We start from the raw sequence: 21,484 nt of genomic DNA, 5'->3' as shown, positions 1-21,484 counted from the left end.
AGCAAATCGAACAGTAGGTTACACTCTTTGTATTAGGGAAACATCCATCTGGGCATTGCAGTGTGGAGCATGGAGCGTGTCAGTGCAGCATGTCCTGATTCCAGCAGGCAGTATGAAGAAGAAAGAAGGGCCATGTCTGCAGGGTTACAGGAGCTAGGACGAGTGGAAGTCAGGGTCAAATATGTGCTTGACTGTGGGGACACAGTGGAAGGGAGAAAAAATATATTTAGATTTATTTTTAAAACACCGGACTAATTACAGTTGGGTTACTACTTATCACTAATGAATGGGGTAGAATAGCAGTCGATAGTTAGTACCAGAAGGAGGCAGTAATGCAACTAATGGGATGCCAGACGCCATACAAAGCCATAAAGAAGAAGAAGAACACCGGGGACTGCCTGACGGGACGAACAGGCAGTGCTGTAGTCACCTCTATCTTTAGTCCGGGTCCTTTTTTGTGGATGAACAAAGATGGCGGCGTCCATGCTATGCAGGAGGACGGCAATGTTATGTAGGACTTTAACAGGAGTTTCGGGTTCAAAAACGGTACTTTGTGCGAACTCCCAAAGCGGGCTTCTATTGCAGACAGCCTCCTATAACCCCAAACCTTTAAGGCGGAACCTCAGTGAGCCCTATATTCCAGACAAGGACGGCGAGAGGACGCCGGAGTGGCAGAAGACGGCCCGCTATGACAGGAAGCTGTTTGGTCGGTACGGTTCAGCCTCGGGTATCGACCCTGCCTCGCTGTGGCCCAGCCACGAGCAGCTGGACAGGATCATCGCGGAGGAAAATGAGTGGCACCCTCCGTTGGAGGTAATGTTGAAGAACATCGAGGCCAAGGAGAAGGAGGAAACGGCAAAACGGCTGGCAAAGTAAGTCATGCTCCCGCAGCTGAAACTGTGTCCTGTACGATGGTCTCTTTGCTCTCACTTCAGTTCCGTGCTAACGCAAATATTACCGGTCATGTATTACCGTTATGTGAAGGATAATATATGGGAGGCACAGACTAGAATACAGGAGAACAGAACCAACAACAGCATCCTTCCACAGCATCGACCTCATTAACACCACCTGATGGAGGACGATGATGGATGAGAGCTCATTTCAGCTAAATCGTGTACAGAACTTCAGAGCTTAATTGACACAGATTAATCTTGATCTTTTAGATACCTTCAGTTAAAAAAAGATTAAAAGTCTAATGTAGAGCGAGGGACATGTTATTTAAATAAGGTAAAACTTAATTCAGTATACTGCACTTCAAAATAGTTTGAGAACTTCCAAGAGAAATCAGAGATCCTGACTTTCACTATCCAGTTTCCCATGATGCAACTGGATAGTATCTTTAGTAGGAGATTGTCAACTTAGCTTTGATTGTTGCAGTAGTCACTATATTATAATCACTATGGGTAGGCTGCATCTGACTGTTAGTCCATTAAATGTCGATGTGAAACAAGTCCCTGGGTTTCCCAGCTTGGTGTCCTCAAATGTCTTGTGTTTCCTGACCAACAGTTCACGCCAAAAGCTCTGTCGATCATGTTCTTGATTAATCCGTTAGTTGTCAGAAAATGGTGAGAAATGTAGATCAGTGTTTCCCAAGATGACATCCTCAATTCAACATTTCAGATACTGCATCAGATCATTTTTACTTTATAAAGAATGACTGACCAAATCAAAACAGTTAGCCATTCATTCAGCTAACAGTTAACAACTACTCGTTGACTTATCTTTACAGAGTATACTAGGGGCTTGGCACCAACTTCTTACAATTAATCCTGGACTGAGTTTCATGGCAATCCATTTCATAGTTGTGAAGGCATAGTCTGCACCATCAACTGTGAATCATGCACCACAGCAACATCTGTTTTACTGATCTTTTCCATTCCCATCACAGAGAGAAACTCATAGAAGCTAACATGGCCAAAATGCCCAAGATGATAGCTGACTGGCGCAGAGAAAAGCGTGAAACCAAACAAAAGGCGAAGGAGGGGAAAGCTCGCCGTGAAAAGTTGCTGGCTGAGGCCAGAAATCGTTTTGGCTACGCAGTGGACCCCCGCAGTCCCAAGTTCTTGGAAATGGTTGCTGAAGTAGAGAAGGAAGAGAAGAAGAAGAAGAAACTAATGAAACGCAGACTGAAGGAGGAGCAGGCGGCAGTCCCCGTCACACCTGCTGCCTCCTCCTAGGGATGGACTGGGTCGTCTCAGACAATAACTGCTGGGCCTGGCTCTAACTGTATCTAGATGGAGCATCTGAAGAACAGTTCAGTCCTTGTGTGACCTGATGGCATCTGCATTTACCTGGATTAAAGAAAACCCCATTCATTTTTTTCCCTGTAAAAAAACAACTAAGCATGTTAATTTTTCTTTTCCTCTGTATCTACCTGTCAACAAAATAAATTTATTTCTGTACAGACTGCATGTCTTAATATGTTTTTTAAAGGAAGCTAAATATTACAAGGTGACCAACTACAGAATGCTGCTAATTGACAATATTTGAGAGACATTTCAATGTGGAATTTATTTATGCAAATATTTTGAACACATTCGCACTGTTTACAGATATACCTGAACATTACATTTTAATGAGTTGAGAACAGCAGTAAACAGTGAACAGTCTTCAGCATGCTTTAGCCGTGTTGTTCTCGTATGCACTCACGTTGAAACCATACAGAACAGGACAAATGAATGGCAGAGAACACTGGCTGCTTACTGTAGGTCATTAAGCTATTTTCTAAATTAGGGTTTAAAACAAATTTGTATCTGTTTTTGCAATTGAAATACCATTAACATTTTAACACCTTGTCATAACAGCACAGTATGCTGAAAGTTAATTATGTAGACATGTAAAGCCCTTTTAATACAGTAAAATAAAGTAATTACTATACAATTCATAACATTTCTTACATTTGATATTTACAGTGGCTCGATTTAGTGATTAAAATGTAGTGTTTTTTAATTCATTAGTAAACCTTAAACTGTCCATAAAATAGAATGTTCTGTAATAAAATATACAGTCCCTCAGCTCACACACTTTGACACTCTTGAAGCCAATCTGGGAATCACAGGTTCTTGTAAAACAGGTTATACCTTTGTACAATGATATGCTAGTGTAGACAGTGACACAAAAATGTGTACCTGAACACAGTGTTAAAAGAAAAAACAGCCACTTGTTGGAAGTGGATATCGGTTAAAAACTTGGTGTTAGTTTAAAACAGCCATAACTGTGAGGGAACTGGAGAGTCCAGAGAAAAGCCATTCCAGCCCTGAAGAATTGTCCTACATATGCGTGTCCTCCTCTTCAACAGGGTCCGCCTTGAGTTTGGCCAAAGCAGCATGTACCCTGAACTGTGTACGAGACTCCATCGAGTATTCTTTGTAGTTGTGTCTGAAAGTCAAAACAGTGGAGGAGGTTAAAGTGCGACAAGAAAGGTGCTGTGCCCTCATCCAAGGTGTTAGATAAAAGGACTAGTGTTATTGAATATGACATCTTTGTGAATTCATTCTTCACTCAAAGTAGCAATCTGCTCAAAATGGTGCCTTTAGCCAATGGAAGCAGAGGGTCATACACAATTATCAGTCTTGAAGAACATAATGTTACCCCCATAAGTGGCTAGCATGTGTGTTTTTGGACACCTTTCAGACCTATATGTAATAGGCAGAGAGCGACCTCTAGTGAGCCTGTAGTGGCTATGCAATGAGAGAGACAATACTCCCTATACTCTCCTGTACCAACAGTCCTGTAATAAAGACTTTGTAGGTGAAATCATCATAAATGCAAAAAATAAATATAATACGTAAAATATTTGTATATAGATAACATATATTGACTATTGCTGCAATTTCCCAGCTTGGGATCAATAAAGCATTCCTATTCTATTCTATTCTACTAGGATAATGTGTAAATGCAAAACTTTAGTAGCAGTAAAAAATGAAAAACAAAAAACATTTTATGGCAATAGTTAATTATTTTGAGAAATGCGATTATTCGCTCTTGCCAAGAGTTAGATGAGAAGACAGATACCATTCATGGCTGTGTGTAACTAGAGACCATCTTGTGATGGGATCACACCAACTACAACACCAAAGGTGGAAAGTGTGAAGCTACAGCCAGCAGTCGGTTAGCTTAGCTTAGCATAAAGATCACACATGGGGAAATGACTGGTTTGGCTTTGCCTTAAGTTAGCATAAACTATTTACTAGCATCTCCAAAGCTCCCTATTTAGCATGTTGTGTTTTGTTTGCGACATATAGAAACATGAAAGTGTAATGTGCGATCCATTTCTGTGGTAGGTGGATAGGGAGCGTACCTATGTTTCCAGCTTTATTTGTGACCGGGGAAAAAGGTCCGATGTGTCCCGCTTGTCACAGAAAGGGTCCTATGTCCCCCGGTCTGTTATTTTTTCCACAATCAGTTCTGAATTCCCTGGCAAATAGGCCTATGTAGACCCTAACACTACCCCCTAACCCTGACACTTAGCGTAACAAAATGCTGAACTAAAAAGGGAACTACTGTAGGACCCGGGGAACATAGGGATGACCCCGGGGGATTTTGTTCCCTTCCACAGAGACAGAGCAGAGTAACCTCCCCCCAGCTGTGATGTTGTATGCACCAGTGCTGCAATAAGGAGTAACTTACTTGGCCTTGTGCAGTAGTTTAATAGCCTCATCCCTTCTGCCTTGGTCTATGAAGAGCAGGCTGAGCTCCACCAGAGCGTTAGGCACCAGGTAGTGGTCAAACTTGATCTTCTTTTCACTGAGCACAGAGAAAAAAGGTGAATTAAAGTCTCTGATCTGTTTGCGTGTGCTTTACTTTAAACCTCGGGCCTGGTCTTCAACCTACGGTATGAGCTAGAAATTAGTTACCGAAGAGTCTCATGCTACTGCGAGTAAGTGTGGTATATGCGAACACGATCATTAGAGGGCGGCGAGGCCAGATGCAGAATTTCTCATTGATTTGTCTATACCACTGCTGTACTAGCATGCTTTCTTAAATAACCAGGGCACTTCAACAAAAACCTTTATTTTGAAAAAAAAGAAGCAGTGAGCGAAAATTAGAGAACACTTTCAGATCCCTCCCAGCTAATGGTTTTTATCTGCACCTGGAGACCATTGACTGAATTGTTGGACACACCCTATTTATCTGCAGCTCTCCTGGTTACTTTGCAAGATGGAAGATGCTCTAATGTGACTGAAACCCTGAGACAGCAGGTTGTCCAGATGAAGACCAAAGGAATGACCCTCTCAACCATCAGAGAGAGGTTGGGCGTTCAGTCTGTGATTTCAAGAAGATTGAAACTTTACAAGGACACAGATTCATTTAAGTCCCTCAAAAAGGCCGGTCGTCCACGTAAAACGAGTACACGAGAGGACAGGATTATGAGACCCTCAATGGAGAATCAGTTCAACACTGCAGCAGGAGTTGGTCTTCAGTTCAGTGCTGAACAGGACAAGGATCTGTCTCTGCACACAGTGTCTCGAACATTTAAGACAATTTGGAGTGAAAGCCCACTCTGCAGTGACCAAACCTCATCAGCAGAAAGAATCAAAAGGCTACACTTGCCTTTGCTGAGGAGCATGTTGTGTGGACAGAGGAGAACTGGTCCAGAGTGACTTCAGTGCTGAGAGGACGTACAGTTTATTTGGGTCTGATGGAAACATTATGTTGGGCGTAGGACTGAGGAAAGACTGAACCCAAAGTGTGTAAAGAAGTCAGTTAACTCTGGAGGAGGAAGTGTCATGGTTTGGGGGATGTTTTCTGCAGCAGGAGTTGGGTCTCTTGTACAGCTCCATGGCAGGGTGAATGCAAATGTTTATGTGAACCTCCTTCAGCACCATGCAACACTTCACTGCAACTGTCTCCCAATCAGCTGCAATTTCCATGCAGGACAGTGCCCCCTGTCACACTGCAAAACAGGTGAAGCAGTTCACTGAAGCTAAGAATATTGAAATAATGAAATGTCCAGAGCAGAGTCCAGATCTAAACCCCATAGAGAATCTCTGGAAAATCCTTGTCTAAGAAACCCTCTCCAGTTAGTGAACTGTGGAAGAGACTGAGTCAGAATGGACAAAGATCAAACCAGAGCAGTGTGAGAAACTAGTGATGTCCTGTGGGAGCAGATGTGCTGAAGTCATTCAAAGCTGTGGCCTCTACACTTCCTGTTCATTTTTGAATCCTAGAGAAGAAAACATTGTTGAAATCTTCTCTTCTGACACAGTGGTTACTGTTCTCTCATTTTTTCACGAAATAAAGGTTTTTGTTGAAGAGCCCTTGTTATTTACGTCCATACCTTGTAATAGAGTTGGTAGGTACATAGTACGGGTATAGGTGACTTAGTTTTGAAATAAGTGAAGAAAGAAATGTTTCTCACAAGACGCCTGTGAATATTCTCATTTGTCCAGGTCATCGTTATCCCAAAAGAAATCTAAGTCAAAAGCAACTGGACTTGGTTATTTGTCTAGGAAGACATTTCAACTCTCATCCAAGAGGCTTCATCAGTTCAGGGACGCACTAACCAAGCTGGGACTTGTCCATTTGACATATTCTTCTTTGGGGATTTTTTGGGGCTACGTTCCTTCTTACAGTGCCTTGCTGTTTGCTCTATCCTCTGCTTGCACATTTCTGATAATAGTCTTGCTTTTCTTCTGTGATAATCTACAAGCAGCAGCTGCTGTACACTTATAAATTACTAGGACTATATGGGGCGGCCAGTGGAACAGTGGTTAGAGCAGTCGCCCCCATGTAAAGAGACTGAAGGTCCACTTTGCTGCATGTCTCCCCCCCCCCCCCCCCTAAGCTCATTTCATGTCTGTCCTATATAATAAAGGCTTGAAAAACTGCCAAAAAATAATCTTTAGAATCTTTAAAAAAAAGAAATAATAAATTACTGGGATTATACAACTGTACATTTTTTCTAGATGAAACAGCACAATCCTTCAGGATATGTGACACGGAGCTGGAAGGGAGAGGGGAATGAAGTTAGGTGAGGACACAGCCTGCCACACATTTTTAATGTTTTATGTAAAGCACTTTGAATTACCTTTTTGTTGAAATATGCTATACAAATAGACTTGCTTTGTCTCACTGAAAAGCTTCCTCAGTCATTACAGTCAATGTCAGTTTTTTTTTTATCAAGATGTACTGGAACTGTCAGTGTCCTTTGCTATGTAAATATTCACTGTATGACTAGGTGGGTGAGTTGTGAGGAATTTATAAGTCGTAAGCAAACATTACATTGTCAATACACCAAGTTCAGAGATGCACTTAGGATCCTTTAAGTGAAGCTTCCTCATGTCTGACATTTAAGAAAATGCTATGCCTATGTGTAGTGTTCTACATGTATTCCTTCTTTATTACGACTTTCTCAGTTGACTTTCTCCTAACAGCCTGTGGACTGACTTACATGTAAAGCTCTCAGGATGGATTTTCTCTTCAGCTCGCCTATAGTCAATAGTGATAGATAAATGGAGTCTGCTATCGTCAACAAATTAACTGGCAGAGTCCATACATGCTGTTCTTCTGTTATACATTCTGCAGAAGTGGCCCGGAGACAGACCTAAGATTGGATGGACTGGGTGGGGTTTAGGCTGGCTGAGGGTCTGTCGGCTGGCTCCTTTATGCTCTACAATATATAAGCATAAGGGTATGTACTCAGTGTACATTTTGTCCGTATTTCTGCACGTATCCTGCAGGCTTGTGGATACGGACTGATACTGACCAAACGTTGCAGTACCACCGGAAGTTGTGGTCCATGAATAGCAAACATAACGCAAGAAAGCAAATGGTAACCGCTAGTTGCTCAACCTTACTAACCGTCGCAATGTGCAAGTTCCAACGCTTAATGTGAGGAGCCATCTGGTGAAGCAAGTCGTCAAAAGTCCCGACAGACATCCTAAAATACTGAAAGTGACGTTTGTTGTTTCTGTAACCCTAATGACCACCAGGCCACCGCTGTCTACAACGCTGCCTGGGATTTTTTCCCCTTCTCAACAGACGCAGGATCATCATCTCCTCCGTCGCTGCCATGTTTGTTGTTGTCATAAACATTTTTTTTTTTTCAAACTTTAGAATCTCAATGACGCCTTCTAGCGAATGTTTTGCTCAACATTCATTCCAACGTGAAGGATGTATGAAAACATGAGGGCAGTAATGTTTAGAACGTTGATAATGTACATTTCTATTCACGAACAAAAGTGAAACTTTAATTAGCCTTTTGCTGGCTGATGTAAGCTAATGTTAGCTTACTTGCTTGCTAATATGCCAAACTGCTAGCTGGCTTATGTAGTGAAATACTGTCTTAAGTTGATAACGTCAGCTAATTCATCTCAGGGCTGATATGGCCGCTGGCAAATTATCAGCTAAGACAACAAAACAAGTAAAACCAGATCTATGCAGCAAGTTACAGCAAGCTGGCTAATGTTAGCTCACTGAAACCTAAGTTAGCTGTGGTTCGGCTGCGCAGTGTGGTTGTCCAAACAAGTTGGTTGCTTTGTGGTGTCAGCTGATGGAGTGATTTGCCAACAGAATTACACCAACAAGATGCCGATCAAATATATTCAGCCTCACCTGGAAAACACTCTGTTGAAGCATTCCTCAGCAGCCTGGAGGAGACCCTGGTTCTTCAAACACAGACCCTTCAGCAGGTGGATCAGACAGCGGTCATCCACAGAATATTCATTTTCTGTAGAGGAGGGAGCAGACGTCATCAGCACAGCAGACACACAGATGCGTCATGTGATTTCATTTTGTCTATGGTTAGATTTTTGTGAGTGGGATTTGTTCTAGCACAGGTTTTTCGATGAGTTGTATTCAGTGGTACCAGATTGGGCTTGGGCAGGTTGACAGAATTTGTTTTTTAATTATATTACAATATAGAAAACAGTCACACAGACAGACAGACACACAGAGACACACACACGCCCACGTCCTGTAAAAGTGCATTGTGTGTGGGTGCACGGGCAGATTTTGAGCAGTTACTGGGCTGGAAAACATCAAACCAACACTGGTTGTATTACCAGGAGCCTTCAGCAGATCGTGCTCTGCCTCCACCAATGTCTGCATCATGCCTTCAGTCAGCTCTGGTCGTTTGCTGATCATACTGAAACCGTTCCACATGTACATCATCTCCTATAATGAAACAGTCAATACTGGATGAAGGCTCTATGAGTCAAATATACTGCGCATTATGTGAATGTTTTTGTATGTGTGTGTGTGCGTGTGTTATTTTACCAGCACAGGCACTGGTAGCCTGATTGGGCAGCGCGCCTTGTAGCGTCTTGCTTTACGGATAGCAAACTTCTCAGTCGGGGGAGACTTCCCTGCTATCTTCTGCTTGAATGTGGGCACTTGTCTAGAGACAGGGAAATAATAAAAGACAAATTTGGAAAGAAGGCACGGAATTTGAATTAGATAGACGGTGCCTAAAACTTTGGATGTATTTGCTTTAAGTCTACATCGATTTATTTTTGGGCACTTGGGGCAGTTTAACCATCTTTACACACACAATAAGTGACATATCACCTTACATCAAACATGTTAGCTAACAGTTGTATATTTACATAACTGGCAGACAAGGAGTAACATTAGCATTCGTTTGGAGTCGTGCTTTTGTCCCCCTGATGAATTCAAGGCAGATATTGACTTTCTTTTACCTGTTTTTGGTCTCCACCAACTCTTGAGGGAAATATCAACACTCCACTATATTCACCAGCTAGTTGCTAACTTTGTCCGTTCTGTTTGATTGATTAGATGATACTCTGGTCAATGTGATAAGTAGTGTAAAAAAGCATCTTAAGTAGATAGAAGACTATCAATGTGCAAGATTAGCCAATGAGCTAAAGGTCCTAATTAAAATTTAAATTAAAAAAATCCTGCAAGAGCACCGCTTTGAATCTTGTGTCCCATCCAAATACGACCCTCTGTAAAGCATATGTTGATATTGATATACCGTCATTATGTAGTTTCCACATTTTTTTGTGCACGAAAGAACTTGAAGCAGCACTCATCACTTTTTTAAGATAATCGATTCTGTCCTTTAGTTTCGTGTTTCATGATACGTAGCACGCACATGGCGACAGGGAGGTGATGGAAGTGTCCAAATCAAGTAACCCCTCCTACCTCTGGTAGAATACAGGGATTTCTTAATCTTGGGCATGTCTAGAAAATAGCTTCTTCTGACTGTGGGAAACAAGACTGATGAGAGCGGAGAGTGAACAAGTTTTGAGTCAAAGACGTTTACGATGTCCACATTGGACTTTGTGACATCACAGCTAGTTTCAAAGCCAGTCGTGGTCTAATGTACAACGCAAAAACGAGTTTTTGACAGGATAATTTATCTTTTCTGCGTAAACCTATATCGGACACAAAAGATTATTCAAAGGAAAAGTATTTTTGTAAGTATCAAAATCTATCTGCAGGGGGACCTTTAAAAAAAGGTAACACCCTCAAGTGTTGTTATGTTTACATTGTGCAGAGCTGAAAGCTCGCCCAGAAGACATTGGAGCATTGGCGGCATCAGCAGGGATCATTTAGCCCTAATCTACCCCCTAACAAATACACTTTTGAATCCTTCAGGTACACACAAAGTACACTGACAAGTATAAGAACAATGCCACAGGCTTCACAGCTGCTTGTCTACCCGTACACACTTGTAAAATATGTCCATGAGCCTTGGGACAATGGCCGTGTGTTTCTGAGATAAATCTTGGAAGAAATTACAGTGTGTGCGTTTACCCTAGACTGTATAAAATATGAATTTACCTAAAGAGCTCTACCTCATCCTCCCCAAAAGGCCTGGCCTCGTCTTCAGGCAGCATGCTGAGGTAAGCAGCTTTCATGTAAATGTACATGGCCTAGCAGAGAGAAACAAAGACAGCATTCACTTCCACATTTATTTTCTCATGATAAGATTGACCAACAGCTTTATATTGAGAGATCATCCAACTAAATTCACTCGGATCTTCTCTGGCCTGTCTTGTGTTCTGTACCTTGGACCAGCGGCTCTCCTGGCTCAGCAGGTCTGCGTAAAAGTATGCCATCTTCCATGCTTGCTTGTAGGTAAAGCACCACATCAGCTCCCAGTAGCACATGTGGTGGAACTGCTTCCAAGCCTGCTGGGCCTTGCAGCCATCTTCAAAGAGTGCCACCGCCTGGTAGAACAATAACATCATACAGCACATTAAAGTTGTACTCTTTCAGATACGTTGTTTCTAGTGGCCTCTGTGGCGTTAAGATGTAAATGCAGGTGAGCATGTTCTTTCAGAGCCTCCATCTTGTCACGTTCACGGTCACTATGTGTGTAGACTTTTTATTTTATTTTCAATAAAATATTTCAATTAAAAACCACTGGTCAAAGTTATTAATGATTTGAAAATAAATAGTCTACCCTAGCATTATTGGAGTGCAGCATTAGACAGTATCAAACATCAAACAGATATTTTAATGGAGGCTTGAGAGATAGTTTGGCCTATCTGGTTCAACACTGGACTTGTTTTCTAATCATACCCGAAAGGGCGTGCTTTTGGTGTTCCTCAGGGGTCAATTTTAGGTCTATTATTGTTTCATTTGTAATTGTTGCTCCTGAGCCAGCTTATGAAAGTAAGATTTTCATCTATTTAATTGTTTTTTAAGTTACCATCTATCACAGAGTGACTTTAAACAATGGTGATTGATCATATGACCCACTAATGAAAGCACTTGCTGTCTTTTCGCTCACACAGTGTGTTTCCAGGGGGAAGCACACTGTTCTGGAATGAAATGTACTATATAAATAAAGATTTGATTGTTAATAAAATATTAACATCATGTACCTTTTTAACTCAGGGCCTAAAACATGGTCTCATTATTACCAGATGTGATTCATGCTTCACTCGCTCCCAAAAAGATATGCATTCACTTGCAATAATTAACATTTTGTGAAATAGTATTAAAAACATGAGATGCACCAGTCATCATTCTTTCAAGCTGTGACACATTTTATGAAAACCACCTCATCAATGTTCCCCTTGATCTCTTCAGTCCTGCCAGCAAAGAAGAGGAATATTGCTCCCTGGACAGAAGAACAAAAGATAGGTTTCAGCCTCAAGTGTAGCTCAGTATCACATGTCAATCTGTTGTGTGTTAAATTCTCATCTTTCTGCCACCAGACCTGTTGTTTAACAATTACTCTTGGCAGTGTTTAACCAAGACATTTCCATTCCTGTTTAGTACACACTGTGTCAGAGCTTTGAGTTTGTTCTCTGGGATGGGCAGGCATGTAGTTAAAAGGTGGAGTGGAAACAGGGATTGTGAATTTACAAGAATGTGAGTAAGGTGGAGTGGTAGGAGTGATAGCGTGAAGGTGCGCGAGTGCATGTAAAATGAAGAAAAGATGGTGTAAAATGATTTAGGGTGCACAAGGGATTGCGTGAGAGGAAGGTGGAGCAGGTATCGGATGAAAGTAATCAGGGTGGGGATGATGAGAGTGTGACCAGACGATAGAAAGAAAAGAGAAAAAATGTGAGTGGAAGGAGGGATTTGTAAGAAAGAGCTGACAAAATAATCAAGTACAGAAGTATTAAAAGAACAATGATGCAACAAAGTTTAGGTCGCAGTCAGAGGAGAAAAGTTTGAATGAGGAACTGGCCGGAGATGAGGAGGAATATACTCATTTTCAAACATCAACTAAAAGAACATGTCATACAAACAATGACATTTTACAGACCTCTATTTATAAGATATTATAACTTTACACTTTTACCACTGAAGCCAATTGTTGAGTTGTGAGAACATTGTGACAACACTGAAACAGTCAGACAGGGCAAGAAAACAATGGTGTTCTTTCACGTTCCCTCATTGTGCATGGTAACTATGTGAGTATACAAACGTAATGCATAGTAGGTAGGGGTGTGAAGCGATATGAAGCGAATCTCGCCATATTCAAATGTGATAATATTTCTCGTCAAGGTGAAAAGTTGTCTTGTGATCAAATGTAATCAAATCAAATCGGCTTTATTTATGTAGAACCTTTCATACGTATTAAAATGCAACCCAAAGTGCTTTAAATTAAAATAAAATAAAACAAACCCCCTTGACATCACCCTCCCTCAACACACAACACTGATACTGATAGACCGAGTGAGAAAACACCATCCAAAGGGGGCCATCCCCACCGAGAGCTTACCAAGCCCACGACTACAGGGGACGCAACCACAGAGACTAACCCGACCAAGACAGATAGGGACCCATACCACGGCCATAAAGCCCTGGGTCAGGACTCCACAACTATCCAGGCCCGGACAACCCCCAGGACAGTTCCCCCCGCAGGCAGGCCAGACCGAGCTCTCGGAGTGGAGGGCCCCCATGAGGAGAACAATGGAGCAGGAAACTAGAGACAATAGAGAGAGAATGAATCTAATAGGTACTAAAAGAAATTAAATACCTCCTAAAACTACATAAATGAATGTTAATATGGCTAACAGAGCAAAACAAAAATAAATAACTAAATGAATAATAAAAACATTAAGAGAAAGTTAAAAGACAAGGAAAAATGACAGGACAGGATTAATGGGTGATACTAAGAGAGTCAAAGGGGACTCAGTTAAAAAGATGAGTCTTGAGTCTGCGTTCAAAAGCATCAACAGACTTGTGATATCAACATGTTAGTTGATAAACGGCAACAGAGTGACAGATAAGACAGGAACACTGTAAGAAGATGGTGCTGTCAGCACCGTATCACAAACACCTAACACGAGACCCGCAGTTTTGTTAACACCAGGCTACAAGTTATAATCACAGTGTCACACCTGACGGACCTGATGCCTCCGTATGTGACGTGTAGAGAGACCGCGTCGGCCTCTGCTGTCTGTCACCAGCTCCTGAGCCAAGCAGCTGGACTTGAGTACCATAGGCTACACTAACAGCACTATACAAAGACACTTGTAGCACCAACACAGCTCTCTGCTGAAATCACAATCTAGAAAATATTAAAAATTAAAAATAGTGTTAAATTCTCTTCTCGTCCTCATGAACTTAATATCGTGTATCATCTAGTCTCGTGAGCTAATGGTAGATCAAAGTTTTACCAGGAATTTGCCTAGTCTGACTCCTTTATTTTGATTTTGCCGGGCTCTGAAATCTTAATTATGGTCAAAATACATAATTAAGATTATAATAACAATAATCCTTTAATAGAGTACTTCAGTGAACTTCCTTAAAGTTGGAGTCAAAATAGATGCAGCAGAGTTCACGATATCCTGACTTTTAATCTAATCATTATGTACAATCATAGCAGTTCCCCTTCAAAGACTGAGTCACACCAGCAGAATATTAGTTCTAGAAGCCAGTTGGGGAACTACTGTAGCTGGAGAGCCAGTCCGTCTTACTGGATGTACAGTGCTGGGATAAAGTGGTGTCAGTTCTCTGGTCTCCATTTTGCAAGTGCACTGTCCACTTAGTTCCGCTCAAGACGAATGTGATTGTTTAAATCAAGCAAGAGTGTTTTTTCCCTATCCCAGAGTGATAAGACCATGTAACCAGCACTGTGGACTTTTCTGGCAATGCCACATTATTGGTGAGCTAACTGCTAACACAGTTGCCAGTGGGGAAAGAGCTAGTACAGTCAGCCACAATATCTATATCTGTATTAGAGATGCACCAATATCAGCTCCTATATTGACTAATTATCTGGATCAGATATGGGATGAATGAGGCCGATCCAGTCATTTCTCTTTTATTACTATCATACACAGAAATACAGTTACAGCGATCTAGCCACTTCAATTCTATGTTTGCAACAGTGGTTAGGGTTTTATATTACAGTTTCAAATATCTGTCTGCAGTGCACTTTACATGGAAGTGTTATTTATTTATTTCTGCTGCTAATGTACACTTTGATATTTGTTAATAAATAATATTAAGTCCATTTATATCTGTGTTAACTTGTTTTAACAAGGATAAATGTTTCTGTCAAGCCTGATGCCTTCACTCACATGGACAGGTACACACTTCATTCATTCAACAGTAGGATAGGATCGGTATCAGGTATCAGCTGATATGTTCAGCCCAGGTATCGGATCGGAAAAAAAACTGGATCGGTGCATCTCTACCCTTTATACTATATCTATATCTATTGTACTGGATTGTTTAATCCCCACTGGCGTTTTGTTATCTTGATAACATTTCATTCAATACAATTATGGCACTACAATTAAGTTCACACAATTTATTCAAAATACATAAATAGAAACTGTGCTCCAGTCTCTTAACTCTGCAAAGCACTCCTCCTTTTTGAAACAGTTTACACTATGCATGGATTCCATACAGAGGACGAATAACGGCGCAACATTCCCACCTTAAACAGGCTGTTTGAAAGGCGCTTGAAAGCCCCCATTTTTCACATAGAAAGGGATTGAATCCATAGGCACTCACCCGTGGGTAGCGGAGCCGGAAAGGTTTCAACAGCCTTTCAGCTTCAGCCACGTCTCCCTCACCTGTACCTGAGAGGATACAATAGATACAGCCTATGATATGATCATACAGAATTCTGTATAGGAGTACATTATGTGTGGAATTCAGTGACAGGTTATTACACAATCAGAATCATCTGAATGCATGGATGAGGATACAGCACTACCTAGTATGAATGTGAGAAAGGTGTAGTAGCAGAGCAGAAGCAGAGCACACAGCATGGAGCGCAGATTCATCCCTGTCGCTCCATCATGCAGCAGAGACAGACCGTATTCCTAAAACAGGATCACACACGTAGGAAATATGCATGAGTGTGTCAGTTAATGATTTAAGACATACCAGAGGAAATCTATATGTCACACCTTGTCTCCAGAGAAGCCTGCAAACTCCAGAACTTTGAGTATCCGTGGAGGAAAAAGAGAGAGTGTCTGCGAATAAAGAAGCTCTGGTAATCTGTATGGTACGAAGACACGAGTACACACAACAAACAGTATAGTCAACCAATGGAGTTTTTATAGATACTTTTGTGACCTACCAGATTAAAAGCCCCTACTCCAAATGATATTCCTCCCTCTAAATGAACATGGCTGGGTTCTTTGAGACAGCTCAGAGATTTGATGAAGGAATGCAGTTCTCTGGATGAAAAAAAGGCATCAGTGTCAATTGTGTAATGACAAAGCTCAGCATTATAACCTAATACTGTACAGCATAATGACATATGCCTTTGAAATAAACCCATCTAACTTAAAAGGGTACTCCAGCTGTTTAATGGTACTGCAAAAGTTAGGAATCTTGTAAGATACTGAGCAAAGAATTACTGCCTTGTCTCCCCCAACCAATCATATTGCAGTTTGCATCCAAACTGTCCAGACTTATGTAATATGTGGTGAAGAGTTCAATGAACTTAATAAAAAGGTATGAAGTGTACTTTTTGGCAAAGTTTCGGTGCTGTACAAACTGGTAGAGGGGACGAGGCCTTTTCTGTTATTAAACTGATGGGCCGTCCACACGAAAGTGGGTATTTCTGAAAGCGTGTGTTTCTCTGCACGGTCCGTCCTTTTATCCACATGTAACCGCGGTTGTTGCTCCTGTAACTGGAGTCCAGGGTGAACTTTTTGGAAAAGTCCAGTTTCAGCAGTCATGTGTGGACAGGAAAACCACAATTTCTTGTCAACATTGTTTGACGTCCCACTATGTGACAGAAAACGGCAAGTTGTATCCATGGAGACGTGTGGAACACTCTAGACATGACTAGCTGACGGAGGCGGATTTTGTGGTTTCATGTGGACAAAGATGTTTTGGTGTTGACAGAATTCTTTTTTTTTTTTTTTAACCGGGGGCCATAAAAGGTTTCAAAAATACCTGTGTTTGTATGGACTAGGCCTGAGTCTCCAATTTGGTGTCAATCCCTGATGACATCATCAGGGTTCCTTCCAAAACTACAGATGCAAAACTGGTGGAGTGCTCCTTAAGTAATAACCATAAAAATGCTTTGCAAACAGTTTATGCATTAAATAGTGAGATAATGTGTACATCCTCATGGCTCATTAAATTTACACACCGCTGACATTCTGTACACCACGTTTCCCTGGTTCTTCACTTACTTGTAAATGAGGTAGCTGTTCCGTACTTTGATCCCTCCTTTGATAAAACTCACCATGTTCTCATCCTGCAAACATTTTTTAAATTAAAAGTGCTTAATCTTAAATGCATGAATTAGATGTCATTCAACATATATAACATGACATAAGTGGAATTTTCATGCCAGTTATTTAATTTCTAAATGATACACAAACCCAGATGATGTGGACACTGTTGTTAGCTGTAGGATATACAGGTGCATCAGGAGCATATCAGGAGAATGTCTGTGATTACTGTACCTGTAGGAAGGTGAGAGCAGCTCTTTGGAGTTGGCACTCTGCATAGCACACTTCAGCATGAAGCTGCACTAAAAAACACACCCAAGAACAAATACATACATGAAGTAATGAACAACAAAATGAGCATAGTTAACTAGGGCTGTCCTCCATTTAAGAAAATCTAAGTAGTCATACCATTTTTTCGATTAGTTGATTTAAATCTTATGTATACCAGAGATATGCTCAAGTGTCTTGGAAATAAGTCATTCAACATGAATAAAAAAATGACATTGACCAAAGAAATCCGTTCATCTATCTTTATTTGTCCAATACTTAGGTTGATGATCAAATATCTACAGGTCTAATGTACTTTGAGTTAAGTGCTTATTTGCAAATGCTAACATGCTGAACAAAGACGGTGAACATCATACCTGCCTGACATTTTGAGCCAATAAGCATGCTCATGATAGCATTTAGATTAATGCACCACTGTGCCTAAGTAGCTGAAGCTTCACAGAGCAATTTTCTACATGGATGTTGAATGTGGAAAACTGTGATGTTGAATTCAGGTGGCGTCGGAATAATCAGTTCCCAAATGGAACAATAATGTCACTCAGAACAACAACTTGGTCTTTTTTCCTAAATTATGCAGCGCTCACTCTATGCAAGTTAAGTTTCCTTAAACTTTCCCCTTAACTGGCGAATCGGAGGGCTGCTAATCCGTGTGCTAACTTCAACATCGTCAGGTTTTGGGAGGTTGTTTTGAAACAATGCTGAAGTTTAAGAGGATGTTTTTCCAGGCTGACTTGGCTCTGAAAGGGTTTTTAAAAAAGAGAGAGACATTCCAGCGTTTTTACCTTCACTGAGTGATACACCTGCCGACTTGTTAGACAAACCTGGGGACTTCCGTCGAAACCTGAAACACCAAACACTACGTCAGTATCAGGAAAAGAAATTGTGTTACTATTCCTGCTAACCACATATGCTGATGGTAATCATCCAATAATTACATGTGTCCATTTTCCCTTTCTTAGCAGCTGCTATAATGGCTTCTTTCATGCAAACACAGTCAAATTGGTATGGTCAGAAACAGGCCATGTAAATGCATTCGTGTAAATTTGCCTCTTATGGTTCACAGACAGACTGGGGAAGAGGAGTCAGCAGCACTTTAGAGAATGAAGTGTTTTTTTTGTTTTTTTTTAAGATATGGTGACTTTTTTAAATTCCAGTCTATGTAATGATTAAAATGATAATCTGTTTAGACTCGGTGAAAAGAATCTACGTTTGTGAGACACCCTGACCTCTGGCAGACCTCCTGGGCACTCTTCATGGTATTTCCTGCATTACTGATGTCATCAGGCTGGAAAGTCATCATGGCCTGCATTTCCAGCACTGTGGCGTAGATAAGAGCGTGGTACATACTCTCATTCACTCTACAGAGGAAACATACGGATGCACAATCAACATCGTACACATCACACTGTAAGCAAACCGAGGCAATGTTAAGAGGATAACTACTGTATGACCGAGGCATTTTCCTGCTGAGAAAACATAATAGTAAATAACTGGTTCTCTTTATTCTTCCTATCTCCTCAACCATCCAACTCTGACTTCTGCATAGTGTTTATTTTGCAGGGCTGCCATTCTGTTGGCTGTTGAATCAGTCACACGTTGGGCGTCAGCCTCAGCAAACACCTCATATCCTGGAGAACTGAAGTCTACCAGAGACACCCTGCGCATGGGAGAAATTAGCCTACAGGACTATCTGGAAAAAAAGGCTTCAGTTGGAACCCAAACAATGCCTTTTTTTTTAATCAAGTAGTTTTGTTGCCTAAACTTTACAACGTTTAGGCAGAAAGGGGTTTCCAGCAGCGAGCACCCTCTTGACGCTGTCTTCCCACAGAACACACTCTACTTCACAGTTCACACCACAAAAGTTCATCTTAACATCAGACCAAATACTGCTGACATCATGCTGAACCATGAATGTGCTGAAACAAAGTTGCATTACACTACGACCTGAAACTGGTGATGGACCAATACATGGTCCGGCCCATATTATGGCCCATATTATCGGCCGATATTTGCGGTTTCTTTAGGTGTATCATATCGGCCGATGCGGGCTGCTGCGTTCACTGGTATTTTTTTCCCAGCATTATTTACAGACAGGTGTCCACGGGCAGCTCTGTGTTGCTGGAGACGACTTTTTTAAGTTCAATAAATGTTCCTTTAAAAAAATGAGACTTTTAACATTTACTGACATCATTGTGTAATTTCTCTCATGTAAATGGAGGGAGGAAAAGTAGTATCGACTCCAAATATTGACTCGAGAAAATCGGCTGTCCGTATCGGTCATCGGCTAAGGCTGATGAAAAAAAGAAAATCGGTATGGGCATCAGCCCCCAAAAAATCCATTTGCTCCGATCCCTACCTGAAACCCAGGCAGTAGTAGCCGGTTCAAACCTCTGCGGAGCCAAACATGACGCGTGGATTATCCTGTTACCTTGGCCGCAGCTTCTCCAGGCTCTCGTTGAAGTGGTTGTTTAGGAAGAGATCCAAGGCCTCCATACACTCATCCAGGCACTCTTTCAGAATCATCTGTGAGGAACTGCGGCACAAATATAGACAAGATCACGCATACAGCAAATGCTCTGAGCTGGGAATGAGCGTTGTGTTGTGGGGGCAGAGGGGAGGTCAGCAGCAGCACAGTGCACACTGATAAAGGTAAAGGATCCATGTGTGGTGTGAGCAGGGGTTCACAGCAAAATGAGCAACATGCATTTAGGTTTGGTCAAGTCTAAGTTAAGTCTTTCTACTAAGCATCGCCACACAATACACACCTGTGTGTTCTTATTACACAATATTAGCCTACAATTATTATAAAAATAATGAATGCTATTAGTAACCTATCACCTGCTTTATTTACCAAGATCCTGTTGCTGTCTTGCGTTGGAACTATTTAGTGACAATCAACTGCGACAACAAGGAAACTAAATGAGCGTTTCCTGGTGCGGTGGAGGGTGAATTATGATTATTATTATTTCCTGTGCAGACTCTTTCCCCCCATCTGTCGAGCCAGATAAACAGCCTGCTGATCCAGAGAACGGCGATATCACTGCTTTAGACAAAGACTAACTTTTGGCGTGCCAACTCATCTCCAGTCGCCTGTACTCACTTTTGTGCAGCATTTGCGTCTTTCCCATTGGACATGTTCTCTCTCCGGGCAGCGTGCCCCAGCACCTGTTAGGAGCTCGGTAAGCAGTAGGCAGGAAATCAAGATGCGTCCACCACGTAACGCTGTGGAACAAAGCTTCCAAACTACACAGGTTACATGGAAGTCGGTGAGGACTTTGCTGTTGGTTAGATTCGCGTAAAGTGCTCGGAGGTGAATGCGTTCACCTGTGAGGGTCCAACCGTTTGAGCCAGAGTAGAGGAGGCGCACCTAACTCCTCCTCTATGGTATCACTGCCACGCACACGTTCACAGCAACAGCACGGACCGCAGGAACAGGGGCCTCATTCATAAAGCTCGCTGCGCACAAAAAGCTTTCGCAGACAGGTAGAAGTGTGCGGTAAAATGTGCGGTTGCAAACGTTGGTATTTATAGGAAAAATGATTTAAAAGCGTGCGTATTCCTACACCAACTGTCACCCGTGAGTAGAGCTGCCGCAAAGTTATTCTGGCTCGGGAATCAGCGACACTCGGTGGAAACACCATGAAATACAGCCGAGACAGCAGAAAAAACACACATTTAGCTTGTTTTTTGTCATTTAAGTTTGTATTCAGTTTCTAATGGAGAACATCATACAAAAGACACCCAACTTCAATGCAAACAGATATTAAAACAAAGATACACATAACAGAATGTGCACATACTGTACATATAAATATACATACATACACAAATCTCACACCATTAAACACTGTATGCACAAAACGATTATATGATAACACACAAGTTGACCTCCACTCCCACATTATAGGCACCTATTCCCCTCTTATATGATTCAGAAAATGACCCCAAACCTGGTAGAATGTCCCTTTGTTATCATTCAACCTTGCTATCGTCAATTCATATGAAGCATTTTCCGTCATCAGCTTAACCCAGTCAGTAAATTCGGGTTTTGTCTGGCTCTTCCAGTGGCGAAGAATGATTCTAGCTGCAGTGATGAAGCCTTTCAGTGCTAA

General features: G+C 41.5%; 2 protein-coding genes across 2 annotated transcripts; one reads left to right on the top strand and one right to left on the bottom strand.

The window, feature by feature from the left end:
* The first annotated feature begins 469 nt into the window (after positions 1-469).
* On the top strand, positions 470-2,410 carry gadd45gip1 (growth arrest and DNA-damage-inducible, gamma interacting protein 1). The gene is made up of 2 exons (XM_083931562.1): positions 470-872; positions 1,892-2,410. Exons 1-2 carry the CDS (start codon positions 472-474, stop codon positions 2,178-2,180), a joined length of 690 nt encoding a protein of 229 aa, XP_083787688.1. The 5' UTR covers positions 470-471; the 3' UTR covers positions 2,181-2,410.
* Positions 2,411-2,590: 180 nt separating this feature from the next.
* LOC310959281 (tetratricopeptide repeat protein 39A) lies at positions 2,591-20,703 on the bottom strand. The gene is made up of 18 exons (XM_083930574.1): positions 20,473-20,703; positions 19,801-19,905; positions 18,599-18,730; positions 18,155-18,213; positions 17,319-17,386; positions 17,043-17,107; positions 15,974-16,073; positions 15,801-15,866; positions 15,605-15,713; positions 15,400-15,467; positions 11,981-12,040; positions 10,980-11,141; positions 10,753-10,844; positions 9,223-9,343; positions 9,009-9,120; positions 8,560-8,674; positions 4,633-4,749; positions 2,591-3,381 (listed from the first exon to the last, which is right to left on the bottom strand). Exons 1-18 carry the CDS (start codon positions 20,505-20,507, stop codon positions 3,273-3,275), a joined length of 1,695 nt encoding a protein of 564 aa, XP_083786700.1. The 5' UTR covers positions 20,508-20,703; the 3' UTR covers positions 2,591-3,272.
* Between the last annotated feature and the right edge of the window lie 781 nt (positions 20,704-21,484).

The sequence above is a fragment of the Echiichthys vipera genome (genome assembly GCF_963691815.1).
Source record: "Echiichthys vipera genome assembly, chromosome: 17".
Taxonomy (NCBI): Eukaryota; Metazoa; Chordata; class Actinopteri; order Perciformes; family Trachinidae; genus Echiichthys; species Echiichthys vipera.
Note: the sequence above shows the minus strand (reverse complement) of the source record. Positions and strands in the feature narration are given on the sequence as shown.

What these genes read in the sequence shown, in the direction of transcription:
- gadd45gip1 (XM_083931562.1), top strand. Translation starts at nt 472, where the DNA reads ATGGCGGCGTCCATGCTATGCAGGAGGACGGCAATGTTATGTAGGACT. An exon ending in ACGGCAAAACGGCTGGCAAA is followed by an intron (nt 873 to 1,891) that starts GTAAGTCATGCT and finishes TTCCCATCACAG; the next exon opens with AGAGAAACTCATAGAAGCTA.
- LOC310959281 (XM_083930574.1), bottom strand. Translation starts at nt 20,507, where the DNA reads ATGTCCAATGGGAAAGACGCAAATGCTGCACAAAA. An exon ending in CTGGAGAAGCTGCGGCCAAG is followed by an intron (nt 18,731 to 19,800) that starts GTAACAGGATAA and finishes TTTCCTCTGTAG; the next exon opens with AGTGAATGAGAGTATGTACC. An exon ending in CGATCTGCTGAAGGCTCCTG is followed by an intron (nt 8,675 to 9,008) that starts GTAATACAACCA and finishes CCTCCTCTACAG; the next exon opens with AAAATGAATATTCTGTGGAT.